The 14,581-nt window shown below is 49.6% G+C and overlaps 2 protein-coding genes across 2 annotated transcripts; one reads left to right on the top strand and one right to left on the bottom strand.

Annotated features, from left to right (window-relative positions):
• The first annotated feature begins 4,878 nt into the window (after positions 1–4,878).
• On the top strand, positions 4,879–6,953 carry LOC142193556 (cystatin-B-like). The gene is made up of 3 exons (XM_075262530.1): positions 4,879–5,045; positions 6,468–6,569; positions 6,698–6,953. Exons 1-3 carry the CDS (start codon positions 4,977–4,979, stop codon positions 6,827–6,829), a joined length of 303 nt encoding a protein of 100 aa, XP_075118631.1. The 5' UTR covers positions 4,879–4,976; the 3' UTR covers positions 6,830–6,953.
• Positions 6,954–10,112: 3,159 nt separating this feature from the next.
• Positions 10,113–14,436, bottom strand: MIX23 (mitochondrial matrix import factor 23). The gene is made up of 5 exons (XM_075262529.1): positions 14,183–14,436; positions 12,538–12,663; positions 12,316–12,462; positions 11,625–11,684; positions 10,113–10,405 (listed from the first exon to the last, which is right to left on the bottom strand). The coding sequence occupies exons 1-5, from the start codon at positions 14,231–14,233 to the stop codon at positions 10,355–10,357; spliced, it is 435 nt and encodes a 144-aa protein (XP_075118630.1). The 5' UTR covers positions 14,234–14,436; the 3' UTR covers positions 10,113–10,354.
• Between the last annotated feature and the right edge of the window lie 145 nt (positions 14,437–14,581).

Here is a 14,581-nt window from a genome sequence, read left to right as displayed (position 1 = left end):
GGACAGGTGTACCTAATAAAGTGGCCGGTGAGTGTACATCCCTCCATATACAGTCCTAACGTCAGTGTACTACAGCCCCATACACACAGCAGGCGGTGCAGTTACCCGGCACAGTTAAGCTGCAGTACTTGTCTCTCATCCTCAGGTTGTCTGCTCATGACTTCACGACTTTACGCATCTATTTATACTTTCCTGTTGTATCACGTGGGTCATGCCTATGGACAGGGCCAGCGGCTACACAGTGGTGAGAGGTGGAAGTGCAACAGTATTTCAGAGTGAGAGAAAAGCGGCCACTGGTGGTAGATTAGCAAAATACAGGATCCTAACAAACAGCTCCTGATCCCGGGCCATACTCCCTGCTAGCAAGAACCCCCCTGTAGCTGGGGCGTGAGTGTTCGTCCTGGTGTGCTAATGAAGCTCTCTCCAGTACGTACAGTTATGTCGTGGTGTGCCTAGGGGGTTAATGCTCGGCCTTTACTACAGAGGTTTTCAGTCGCTGTTTGTTTGTGGCCTTTCTGCCTGAAGTTTAGTCTGTACCAAGTGAAATATTCAGTTTGGCTGAGATCAGGCGACTTCCTTGGCCATTCAGGAATATTCCACTTCTTGCTTTATAAACTCCTGGTTTTGGCTTTATGTTTTGTGTCCTTGTCCATTTGTATTAGGTATCAGTTTGGTTGGATCTCAGCACACAGAATATCTCTTAATAGCTCAGAATTCATCTGGCTGCTTCTGTCCTATGTAACATCATCCATAACCACTAGTGACCCAGAGCCACTGGCATCCATGTCTGCCCCAGCCATCACACTGCCGCCTCTGCCGTGTCTTACACATGATGTGCTATGCCTTGGATCATGAGCTGTACCGCGCCTTCACCATACTTCTTTCTTTCCATTGTTCTGTTAGAGGTTGATCTTGGTCTCATCTGTCCAGAGAATGTTCTTCCAGATCTTTGTTGGCTTTTTTAGATGTTTTTTTAGCCTTCTTATTCTTGAGACTTATGAGTGTCTCGCACTGTGCAGTGAACCCTCTGCATTTACGTTCATGCAGACTTCTGTTTCTGGTAGATTCAGATATTGATAAGTTTCCTACATCCTGGAGAGTGTACATCACTTTGTTGGCTGTTGTGAAGGAATTTCTCTTATTCTGCGATCATCCATCTCTGTTGTCTTCCGTGGGCCCGGTCCAGGTCTTTTTGCTTTGAGTTCACCAGGGATTTCTTTCTTTCTCAGGATGTACCAAACTGTAGATTTTGCGGCTCCTAATATTGTAGTAATTTCTCAGATGTTTTTTTTCCTGTTTTTGCAGCTTAAGGATGGCTTGTGTCACCTGCATGCACAGATCCTTTGACCTTGTGCTTTCTTTACAGCAAAATCTTCCAAATGCAAACACTACAAGCCCGGCACCTCAGATCACCTCCAGGCCATGTACGAGAACATTTTCCTTATACTAGTTGAGATAAGGAAGGAATTGCCCAAACCTGCCATTGAGTCAATTGTCCAATTACTTATGGTCTCATGCAGGGTGACACATGTAAGGAGCTGAAACTCTTAAACCCTTCATCCAGTTTTAATGTGGATACCCTCAAGTGAAAGCTAAAAGTCTGGACTTCATGTCTATGTCCATTATATAACTATAACTTCAATATGTTTCAGTAAACAGGTAAAAAAACTAAATTTGTGTTAGTGTCCAAATATATATGGACTTAACTGTATATATAATTACCAGTAAATATCCATCATTATACATACATATTTTCAGTAAATATCTAATATATGTACATATATATAATATCATTAACATCATTATACTACATATATATATATATGAGGAAATGGAGAAAGCTAGTGCTGTGAACTAGAGATGCCTCTTGTGGCCAGTAATTGTCACGGCAATTCTTAAAATCTTCTGTTAGGATACACCGGGATGTACTGGTAAGCATCCTTAAAATCCAAGGTGACAAGGACCACGCCTTGTTGTAGAAAGGAAGTGACAGACCTTATGGTCTTCATCCGGAACTGCTTTTTTCGTATGAATTGGTTTAGGTACCTTAGATCTATGACCTTTCTCCAGTCTCCTGATGAATTGGGCACCAGCAAGACTGGAGAATAGACACCCAACTCTTCTTCTGAAGAGGGTATCCTTTCCAAGACATCCTTGTCCAGATATTCCACAATGGATTTCTTTAGTATAGTATACTTCTTTGCAGGAAGTAAGCAGGTTCCTATGAATCTATCTTGAGATGGACAACAGAAGTTGACTGCATAACCCCACTTTATTACATGTAATACCCAAGGGTCTTGGATGTTCTCATGCCAGGCGGTGAAAGGAATACTTGCCACTGGAGGAGGAGTGAAGATGGTGTCAAAAGTCAGGTTTCCTATTGGGGCAACATGGTGGCTCAGTGGTTAGCACTGCAACCTTGCAGCGCTGGAGCCCTGGGTTTGAAACCCGCCAGGAACAACATCTGAAAGGAGTTTGTATGTTCTTTTCCTCTCATTCTACAAAGACTTAGTGATAGGAAAAAAATGTACGTTGTGATCCCTATATGGGGCTCACAATCTACAAAAAAATTCAAAAAAGTCAAGTTCCTCTTTGGGGAACTTACATCCAGATCCCTTGGCCTGAAATCTGGAGCATCTCTGGTACTGAGGTCTAGCCTCAAAGACTGAAGGAGGCTTTCACCCTTCTTATCAGCAAGTCCTTCCACGTTGCCATCTAGACCTTTGCCGAAGAGCTTGCCTGACTCAAAAGGAATAGAGATTGTATTTGGAGGCATAATCCACTCTCCAGGGCTGTAACCATAATGGCCTCCTGGATGCAGTAGCGAGTGCCATAGATTTGGAGGCCAGCTTAACCTGGTGTAGGAAAACTTTGGCTAAATAATCCACCATCAATGACACAGACCCCATGAAAGACAACAGGTCATCTCTGAAGACCCCCGAATCTATGTCTCTCTCCAGCTGGGCCAGATCAGAACGTAGTTTGTTAGCAACTTCACTGAAGACAATACCCACTGAGGCCTGAGCCGAGGCCAAGGAATAGACTCTTCTAAGGATACACTCCATACACCTATCCATGGGGTCTTGGAGACTGGAGCTAGGACTACCGTGTGGCGAAATAACCGCCATATCAGACCTTTGGAGGGGGATCCCATCCCAAGATGGGAAAAAGGGTGTAAAACCTTTTGGATAATATAGGGGCCTTCTCAGGATGTGTCCACTCCCCATCACAGCCTTACAAATCAAATCAAATTGGCTTTATTGGCACGTTCGAATGGATATTTGGCATTGCCAAAGCTAGTAAAGGGGGGGGGGGGAATTGGAGTCGAGGGGAGAGTATGGGTGGGGGGGGTGGCTGAGCGGGATATAACAGTCCATGGAGTCTCATCTTACTCAAAGTATATGGTCACTATGTACTGTTTGCAGAGCCCTGTGTAGAACCAGTATATACCACTATATGGTAACTGTATACTGTCTGCAGAGCCCTGTGTAGAACCACTATATAGTCACTGTATGGTGATAATATTGGTATACCTGAGCTGGGGGCTCTCCAATGTATATGTGAAAGGCCCCCCTTCACATATACCAAACCCCTAGCTACGCCTCTGATGTGACCTGATCTTGTCTTGTTCCTGGGACACATTAGTAAGATTGCTTTCTTTTATTTTTCTTCTGTGTTCTCTCATATTTGGATAGAAAATAACCAAATCTGATCTTGGCTGACCTTACAATATTTTATATTTTGGACACGTTGCTGCCTGCCGGAGCGACTTCGGAGAAATATTTTCTCTAATTACATGTTTAATGAGCAGAATAACTACGGTGGGGGCGACATTGCCGAATTCCTTTGTAAAACAACCAGACCTTCCAATTGTATGTGAAACTTCAGCCAGAAATAAGTTTGGTATCGATGTGTCCGTAACAGCCCGAGCTATGAAATATAACAGTATTTATTCCAACGGCCATCGCCATAAAAAATAAAAACCAACAACAAAATTGCTGTTTTTTTTCTTGTCAACCTTGGTCAAAAGATGATCAAAAAGTCACAAATAATCGTAAATGGTACGAAAAGAAACTCCCGCAAAAAACGAGCCTTCCCACAGCTCCGAAGAAGGAGAAATAAAAAAGTTGTGACTACTGCGACACTAAAACCATTATCTTTGGCGAATAAGCGATTTCATTGCTCAAAAGTCGTATAAAACATAAGAAACAAGATAGTTTCTGACTTGTGTGAACACCGCCGTATATCGCGACTTCAGTTTTGGCAAAAATGTGAAGAAAACGGTTTTGTGCCGTGATAAGAAGGACCTGCAGTGTCGGGGTCACATGACCACATGTATGCAGGTGCTGTGACTGCGATAAGGTCATGTGACCAGAGGAGGAGCCGGTGAGGGGCTCAGTCGGTGGCCCGGGGCTTGTTTTTTGTGTTGCTATGTAGACATCGCTTTCATCCACAATCCTATTCACACACGGGACGTTTTCTGCGCAGATTTTTGGGTTCTTCTCCACGTGAGATTAGACGCGTCACCCCAAATCCGTCCTGGGGTTCTTCATTGCCTTCATAGGGACAGGCTGATGTTAGTAAAGTTACTGACAGGTGGTAATATGGTAATAAGTCACTGCCTGCCCACTATGGGTGACACTACAACCCCCAGCACTGCAGCTATGAGGGTATATTGGGGGTCGTAGTGACCACAGACCCGGAGCGGACACCACAGTCGCCTCATGACTTCTACCTGAGGTAACCGCTCCGCCTCACCGCGCCCTAAAGTTTACATCACGTGATGAGCCGGCGCGCTGCACTCTCGCGCGGAGGGGGTTGTAGACCGGTGGGCGGGGTCACAGCTAGTTGTAAAGCTCGAGGACACGTCGCGCTTTGTTTTGGTCGTCTCCCCCCCTCTCTCTCCTCCAGATGGTACAGGCCGTTCAGTATACAAAGCGGCGCCCGCTGCAGTCAGGTGACAGTAACCAGTCAGGATGCCGATGTGTGGAGGTCTCGGGAGTGCCAAGCCGGCTACAGAGGAGGTGCAGGCCCTGTGCGACCAGGTGAGCCCGGCTACAGGGGGGTGTTGTCGGTGACGGGTTCTCCGTTATGTGTCTCAGCCAAACCTCTGACTTCTCACAGTGCCCGGAGGAGTAAATGGGGACCAAGTGCTTGTGTAGTGAGCTGAGGCTGGTCCTGCTGTCAGGTGATGCTCCAGGTGTATATATGCTGTATACCTGTACTGAGTATAGGCGAGACCCCGCCCCTGGTCATGTGACCAGTCTGTAGTAATAGTCTCTGTATAGGGGGGCACATACTTTACCTCTAGAACTACCATTGAGCTTGTTGGTTAATGTGTCCCTATGTATGGTGAGAACTGTCACTGTGTACTGGCCCTTTAAGGGGTTCAGGTCCCTGCTGTATCTGGCTGAATGTCTCACAGCTGTGGGGTTGTTACAGTTGTATCCAGTCCTGTGAGCAGAACAGACTGATACATTGTAACAAAATGTCAGCGCAGGACACAGATTATATCTATTGATGTATGAACTGTGCGGTGGGTTATAAACATTGTAACAAACTCTGAGCTGTGACGCCATATAATAAAGCAGAACTCTGCGGTCACGCACTGTGTAAATGAAGACTGGTCTGGTAAATGCTGACGCGCTTGGTCTGGCTGTAGGTGATTCATCCCCCACATGATGTCTTCAGTGTCTGGGTCATGTGATCTTCAATCGCCCCCAAGCATTGTCAGCAGAACCCTGGAGACTCTGGGAGGGGAGGAGTCTGTCTACTGCCCCTCCCCCCAGAACTCAGAGGGGTTCAGCTAATGCAACCATCAAGGCATCAGCTGCTGGGGGAACTACAACTCCCAGCATTCTCCATTCACTTATATGGGAGGTCCAGCAGAACAAGAATGCTGGGAATTGTAGTCTCAGTAGCTGGAGGTCTCTGATACCTGACTAAGCAAGTGATCTCCAGCAAATAGTGTGACTGCTGCCGGGAGTTGTAGTTCTGCAGCAGCCTGGTGCCCTCTGTGTGGGCGATGACCTCAATGTCTGATCGCAGCGTCTTCTCTCCCCTCTGTCTCTGATCGCAGCGTCTTCTCTCCCCTCTGTCTCTGATCGCAGCGTCTTCTCTCCCCTCTGTCTCTGATCGCAGCGTCTTCTCTCTCTCTCTCTGACCACAGCGTCTTCTCTGTCTCTGATCGCAGCGTCTTCTCTCCCTCTCCTCTCTCTGATCGTAGCGTCTTCTCTCCCCTCTGTCTCTGATCGCAGCGTCTTCTCTCCCTCTCCCCTCTGTCTCTGATCGCAGCGTCTTCTCTCCCCTGTCCCTGATCGCAGCGTCTTCTCTCCCCTCTGTCTCTGATCGCAGCGGCTTCTCTCCCTTGTCCCTGATCGCAGCGTCTTCTCTCCCTTATCCCTGATCGCAGCGTCTTCTCTCCCTCTCCTCTCTGACCGCAGCGTCTTCTCTTCCTCTCTCTCCAGTTGAAGGCCGAGGTGGAAGGACAACACGGGAAGAAATATCCAACCTACGTGGCCCTTACCTTCAAGACTCAGCTGGTGGCCGGGACCAACTATTTTGTTAAGGTAACTGCTGGGAGTTGTAGTGCAGCAGCTGACCAGCCTCCAGAGTGGACATCATTGGTCTTCACTTGCTGGGTCCTGTAGTTCTCCTGGGGTCCGGTCTCTTCTAACCTGCTCTTTTCTGCCTCCAGGTCGATGTAGGAAACGATCAATGCATCCACCTGCGCATTTACAAGAACCTCCCCCACGCGGGCGAGCAGCTGAGCCTCACCTCCACCCAGATCAACAAGACCAAGGAGGATGAGATTGTCCACTTCGAATAAGCCGCCCCTCCCCCACTGCTGACCCTTGACCTGTTACTGACATCTCATTCTGCTTAGCTTACTTTGTAGCAGGGTATTACGCAGTAATGGCCGCCTCTGACTAGTAAATACTTCTGGTTTTCTATGTGTTGTTGTGACTTCCTTGTGAGTTGTCTTACCTTTATCTCTCCTGCTGGGTGAGGCTGGGGTCTGTCAGGACTAGAGGCCCCTTCTGTGTTCAGTTAGTGCCATCCTCCAGACATAACAGAACCCCCTGCACTGTAACCCTTCCAGCTGTGGCATAGCCTCACAGTACTGCGGCCACCACTAGGGGGAGCTCAATGATTTATAGTTCCCTATAAAATCCAATAGCAGCTGTGAGCGCCCCCACTGGTGGTCGCATGCACTTGTACACCCCTGTTCAAAGTTTAACTGCCCAGTGTGAATGCCCCCCAATTATCTCAGGGGTTTCCTATAAACAAGTGTCTGATTCCTTGGGGGCCCTACTGATTATAAGAACGGGGTCCATCTATGGGCTTGTACTCCTGTAATATCTGACTGCTGTCCCCTAGTCCTGGCTCTGGTGAGAGCAGAACCGGCGACCCCTCTACAGACAAAGTTATGGTGGTCAATGTCCAAAAAACCTCAGATATAATACCCAGAATGTGTAGGGAGGATATTGCTGAACTCGCTGGTTTAAAGGGTTTCTATCATTGGTGTCAGTGGATGTGAGACAATCCTGGATAGGATATTATATAGAATTTATTTATTCTCCTTTCCAACGCATTTCAAACCTATCCCTTTATTATAAATGAGTTCACATAGCACCCTGGATGTTCCCTAGGACCTCTGAGCCCCCTCTGCATTGCGCTGCTGCATTTCAGTTCTCGGGTATGCGCGGTTCCGCTCCGGTCAGAGTAATACTGCTCGGGTCCGAGCGCCGTTTTGGTGGAACTTATACTATAGCTATACGGGGTGTCTGGAAAGTAAGTACACAAAATGAAAGGGTGGACTCTAGCCGGTATATGAAGCATTTTTATTAATTAACGTGACCAGAAAGGCACAGTGGCGTCGCTGCAGGTAGACCCTTGTTGCTGTGGCCCCTCGCTCGCCGGATTTGATGCCTGTGCCAACTAGCGAAGAGCTCGTGAACCGTATCCAGGCTGCATTTGTGATGCTGAGGGCCGTTCCTGGAGTCTTGTGAATTAGGGCGTCAGTCCATCTCCCAGTGTTGCACTGCTTGTATTGAGGCAGGCGGCAGCACTTCGAGCAGTTCTTGTAAATAAGTAATGGCGATAAAACTGATTTCTCCTTAAAGCGCTCTCTTCTTCCTTTCTCATGGCGCAGCGAGGGATAGAAGACTGATGTCTCGGTCTACCTGCAGCGCCACAACAGTGCATTTCTGGTCGCTTCATATATCAGCTAAAGTCCACCCTTTCATTTTGTGTACTTACTGTCCGGACACCGTGTATACTGTTCTATAGCGAGCTACACCAAAATGGCGCTCAGACGTTTATAGTACCGGTCTGAATGGAGTGGAACTCCACATGCCCGTGAATTCAAATGGATGGAAGAACGTCCAAGGGGAGGAGAAGGGTGAGATGGAGCACAAGTAATGGAGGGTTGTGGAAAAAGGTATGATGTGGGGAAGGGGGGCCCTGGAAAATGCCCAGGGTGCTGGGTGGGCTCATTTACATACAGTAATCAGGATTGCAATGGTGGGAAGAATATATATATATATATATATATATATATATATCCTATGCAGTAATGTTTTTATCTCAATCTCTGAGGCCAATGATAAAATTCCTTCAATCATCAACATCGCCACCTGCTGGATCACTTGGGCGTGGTTGATTCCTTTTACCAGTCCATACAGGGGCTCGCCAGCTGTCATCTGTGGGGGCAGAAAGTGTAAGGGAGTTCTCCAATTATTGTCTCTCCCGATCCTGTATTTAGACCCCAAGTGATCGGACACGTCTTCCACGGATCTGTCTGAGAAGGTGTCGGTGTCCATGTGACTTCTCCCTTCTGACCTTACCAGAGTGTACTGCAAAGGTCCAATAAACTGGATCTGCCATTATATAAAGTATCTGATCCTTAGTTGTCTGTCCTGAGAGATAACACACGTGGTAATGGCAGGATGTCCTGAACATATCACTGAGCTGTTACTGCCGTTGTATCACTAATAGGAGGAGTGACTCCTATATCACCAGCAGGGGGCAGTGTCACTCCACAGCACAGGCAGGATAGAAGCTCTCACCCTCAGACCTCCATACCCCAACCTGTCCGTCTCTAGATCCCAGATCCATCACGATAGAGACCCAGTCCAAGTTTATTGTTCACCATATCACTGAGTATGAAGCTGATGGTGACTGGTTGTCAGTGATGGGATAAGCAATGGCTGGTGACACCAAGATATGGTGCGGGCAGAGATAGGGGAGTGTATTGAAGAGGCAAAGGATGTAGTAAAAGCGCCCCCTGTGTCTGATGGTGGACAAGGACGCTGCAAGATCTGCTCGTGCTCGGTGGCGGATCAAACCATCCTCTCTACTGGCAGTCTGTCTGTGCTGTTCACCACGTGTGTGGCCTAATATAACCTCTACTCCCCAACACCTAATGGTGAAGTAAAAATCATCTAGATGCTGCAATTTATGGAAACAATCCTCTCAAAGTCTGACTTGTAAGCAAAATGTCACAGTTGTGTAGTAGTCACTGCTCTATCACCAAGAGGTACACTACCCAAAGGAAGCCTTTGTTATAGAGCAGTGAGGGAAGCTCCAGTGTCTGATCAGAGCACTCCTGTAATCATTACATATCAGCTGAGACAGACCTGCAGGGGGTGGTATACAGTGGGCGGACATTTGTGTCTGGGGGCGGGGTTATCACTGAGTATATATAGTGTGGCTCCCTTTCTGGAGCTGCCCTGTGGCCCCTAAACACCAGCAGCAGCAGACCCCGTGGGGTGCGGACGCCCTGGACCCCATCACTGGTTCTCCCCCCTTGGAGCACTTTTTGTGTATAGTGTGAATACCCCACAAGTGGCCATGACAGATCGGCTCGCTCAGATCCTCACGCTTGCCCCTTTTTCCCGCTTCCAACACATCAAGGACTGACTGTGCCTTTGCTGCCTTCTCTATCCCACCCCTGGGAGGCGCTATTGTCACCAGATCGTCCATGTTAGTCTCCGCCCTGGTCTGGGCAGTGTTCACACACATCTCAGTAGGTACCCGAAGCTTCTGCTGCAGCCGCCTGACTCTGTACGCAATCACGTGACCGCGAGGAGATGAGGAAACGGCCGCGCTCCGTCTGAAAATGATCTTTAATGGTAATAAAACTACAGATTTCATAGAAAATGGCAGGTTGTTGTCGTTCTCCTCGGCGCTGGCCGACCTCTCCCCGGCATTCGCACTGATTTCCGGCCTTGTCCAATCACAGAGGAGATCTAATACACGTCGTCCAGTTCTGCTCTCAGGCGCTCCGCAGCAGAACGTTCACAGTCCGCGGGGGCGGAGCCTGGCGCTCCCGCATCACAGAGTCCCTGAGTTACTGATCCTTCGGGGGCTTGTAGTGTAACCGACAGCGCTCATTAAATACCTGCAAGGACAAGACAAGGAGCGATCAGGCCTTGTACTCCAGTCACAACCAGAGCTGTACACAGACAGACAGACAGACAGTGCTTAAAGGGGCTTTCCACACTTTAGATATCGGTCGACGTGTCACACCCCTGATCATGTGATACAGGATATCATGGCCGAAAGTAACAGTATATGGAATAGGAAAAACACAGCTCCCTCCTAGTGGCCATGTCAGGTTACTGCAGCCACTCATCATTGCCTGGCGGACAGCGCTGCGCTCCTGCTCTGTACACTCGGCGAGGTCTGACACTGATCATTGGGGGCGCTGATATTACCGATCTCTAAATCCCCTTTAATTCCATAATTCTCTGCAGATTATAGATGTGAATGCTACATCTCCCACAATGCACCGCAGCAGTAAGGAGATGCAGAGCCGACACTCCATGTGAACAATGGAGGATGCAGCTCTGGATGTGACTGGAGGAAAAGGACACTTTATAATGAGACGAGCAGAAACAGAAACATTGTAATTAAAGGGGCGGCGCAGGGATACGTACAGTATCACAGCTCGGTCCTATTCATCAGGACTGAGGTTAGATACAATATGGGACGTAACCCAGGAATGGCTGAGGGGCTGCACCGGCTGTGAGAGGAAGCAGCCATGTTTCTGCAGTCCTACACATCCCCTTTAAGAGTGACTGCTCTAATTTACACCAAGGGGCACAAACCAGAGCAAAACCGATGTCATGGCAGCTAGTTAGACTATTGAGACAGGAGAAGAAGAGGGGACTAGTGTACTGAAGAGACAAGGGTGTGATGATGGCGCCCCCTGCATCTAGATGGTGGACAAAGACACTGCAGGATCTGCTTGTGCTTGTCAGGGGAATCAAACCATCTTCTATACTAGGGGTCCGTGCTGTTCACCATGTGTGCGACCTCATGTGACCTCGCCCCATAACACCTCCTAACAGCGAGGTGAGAGCGGACTAGATGGCGGCAATTCATGAAACCGACCCGCCTGCTCCGCTCAGTACAGCGATTCCCCTCTCGAAGTCTGACAACTGGGCAGGACGTCTTCTAGTGCATCATAGAGACAAGTCTAGTAGTCACAAAGAGGTACACTACCCAAAAGTAGCCTCCGAGATTTTTAAAGGGCAGTTGGACCCCCTAAGTATGAGAACATCCATCCTGCTACCAGGGGGAGGGGCTTGGTGTTAGGGGGCGGAGCCTCCGCTTACCTTCCAGCTCCGGTCATTCACAACTTCCTCCACATTCAGCTCAGACTGCAGCAATTTCAACTGAAAAACAAAAAGGTCAGGGGTCAGATATATCGCACTGCATTGTGGGAGACGTGGTGCACTCATATACAGCAGCCTGAGAGGACAGTATCAGTCAGCTATGGTCAGCAACCAACTTTCCCAGGGTCCTGAAGAGGAAATCTCCCAAGAATGACACATTATCAAGCATCACTAATCAAATCTGCCGTTCAGGACCCTGGAAAAGCTGAGGGGTCTTACCAAAGGGCTCCACTAGAGGGCAGGTGGAGACAGGAAACCGAGTCAATCACATGACTGGACAGGATCTGGGACATAGGGCAGTGAGAGGGAAGATATGGCGGCCATATTGTCACTCAGCTTTCCCTGGTTCCTGAAGAGCAAGTCTACTTAATCCTACTAGTGTGACATGGGGATGTAACCCAGCTTTCCTGAATAGATGTAATTATGGCGGCATGACCCAGCTTTCCAAGAATCCTATATTGGGGGAGGGGATGCCTTGACACTAGAAAGGCTGGGCACCCACTCCGGTGACATCACTACTCTCTGTATACTGGTCCTATAGACATACAGCAGTCAGTGTCGCCCATAGTAGCCCCCCGGGTGTGTGCGGCAGTATATGGCGGTACAGAGCGTGGCCGCCCCTCCCCCGCACCTTGGTCTGTTCTTTCCTGAGCTCTTTCATTACGGCCAGGTTGTCGGGCTCCTTCTTCCTCTCCTCCTGACACCTGTTCACACTGGCGGACGTCTGGGAGATGCAGCGCTTTATGGCCTTTTCCCGGGAGTAGTGCGCCTCCCGCAGCTGTGGAGGAGAAAGCAGAATAAACCGGAGGCCGAGGAGGCAGAGACGGGGCGCGGGGCGACGGCGGCCACTTACCGACTCGTAGAGCTGCCGGCACGTCTGACTGGCGTCCACCTTCCCAGCAAAGGACACGGTGGGGACGGTCGTGTTCAGCTCGTGGACGATCCGGTCGTCTATTGTCCGCATGACCCGGAGGACTTCCTAAAGACGGGAGGAGCAACGGTGTGAGCGGTACTCTAGTCACAGCCAGAGCTGCAGTCACAATACTCCTGGGGTTTATCAGGAACGCCAATGAGGATGGTAAAGGCAGCTCTGGGTGTGACTGGAGCATAAGAATTAACGGACGTCAGGCTCATACATACACTTTACTTTAGTCACAACCCAATCTGCATTCTCGTTCTCACCAGCCAGGTATTGTGGGATCTCACCGCGTGTCCTGACTGACGTATGTGAGAGCAGCAAAGGCTTCGTCAGTCATTTTTACTCCAATCACATTCAAAGCTGCATTCAAAATGTTGCTGCTTTTCACATTACTGCCGCCCCCTGCTGGTTCAGTGTACTCAATGCAGGTAGTGACGTGAGGTAGTGCAGTGTTCACACCAGGCAGTGAGATCTCTGCTAAGTCTAGAGGTGTCTAAGTGCAGCTCTGGATGCAACTAGAGTATAATACAGAACACTCCAGTTTGACGCTGCCAAATCTTATAAGTGTCCCCATCAGATCCCCCCCATAGTGCGCCCGTCTATACAGGACTATGGGTGCCAATGTGGGGTAACCCTGGCCATGGGGGGCATCACAATGACAGCGACTCCCTGTGGTCAGATCTCAGCCTGCAGGGGGCGATGATGAATATCCATTCCAGTCACTTTCCCTGCCTAGTTGGCATCCCATCCCCCACAGACCTGCACTGATACTCACCACCATTCAGGACGCCGACCGGAGCGCTGGCGACTTCTATGGCCGGGATCGGCTGCTCTGGTCTGATCACTCACCCAATCTATACAATTCTATGGAGATCCCCTCTAAATACCTCGTAATGGACTCTGGGAAAGCTGGGTGATAGCCCGTGTGACTGCCACAGCCATGAAGGGAGGAGGGAAATGACTCAGCTTTTCCAGTGTCCTGAACAGCAGATCTGCCTGGTTACACAATGATAATGGGGGAGGGGAGGCTGACAACCCTACAGACATACTGGTTGTCGCCCCGGGAGCTTACACTCTATATAAGGGGAAGGTATTCATGCAGTGCCTGCTGGGACTTGTAGTTCTGTCACCTCTGCAAGGACTTTGCTGTAGAACTACAACTCCCAGCATGCCACACCAGCCTCTTGCTTGGCTGCATTGTAGTTCTGGTTGTCAGGAGATGCTGGGACTTGTAGTGCAGAACAGACTCTGCTCGGGCTCCAGCACGGCCCCTCATTACAATCTCCCCTCCGGCTGTTCTGTATCACCGGTTGTCAGGACATGCTGGGACTTGTAGTTCCCCGGCCATTGGTCATGCAAAGTGCCCAGTACACGGAGTGGCCCCGGGCCCCTGCACTGCCGGGATCCAGGGCTGGAGGTCACGGGGCGCACCGGGCAGGGTCGTCTCATTGAGTGACCGGCAGAAGGCGGTAGAGAGGGTCCCGCAGCGCCCTCCGCCCTGTCCCAGCCCAGTCCCGCAGCGCCCCCCTCCGGCTCACACACCTCCCGGTACCGGCGCTCGTCAGTTCATAAATCTCACCTGAAACTCCGTGAAATCCTCGCAGCTCACCTCCTCACTGGGCGCCGCCATATTGGGAAAGCCAGGGGTCCTCGGCGTCCCCGACCTCTGACCCCCTGACTAGGTGTCTCCGGAGAATGCCTGGCCCGGGTAATGTTCTTGGATTTCTCGTGATGGCCTGAAGTGGGCGCTGTATAATCACACATCAGCTCACTCTCAATGGCCCCCGGGCGGCCCTGACACGCAGTCTGCGCTCCACAGGCCCCGGTGACATTTACCTCCTTGTCACACAAAATATGTCTCCAACACAGCTCCTGGAGCCGCCATTTTCTCTGTGATTCCTCATAGGGACGCTATAGCTTGGCTACAAGAACATGGCAGTCACACTGGAGACAAAACACAAGGCTCATCCCTATTGGC

This window comes from Leptodactylus fuscus, chromosome 2 (genome assembly GCF_031893055.1).
Source record: "Leptodactylus fuscus isolate aLepFus1 chromosome 2, aLepFus1.hap2, whole genome shotgun sequence".
NCBI lineage: Eukaryota > Metazoa > Chordata > Amphibia > Anura > Leptodactylidae > Leptodactylus > Leptodactylus fuscus.
This window is presented reverse-complemented; position numbering and strand designations above follow the sequence as displayed.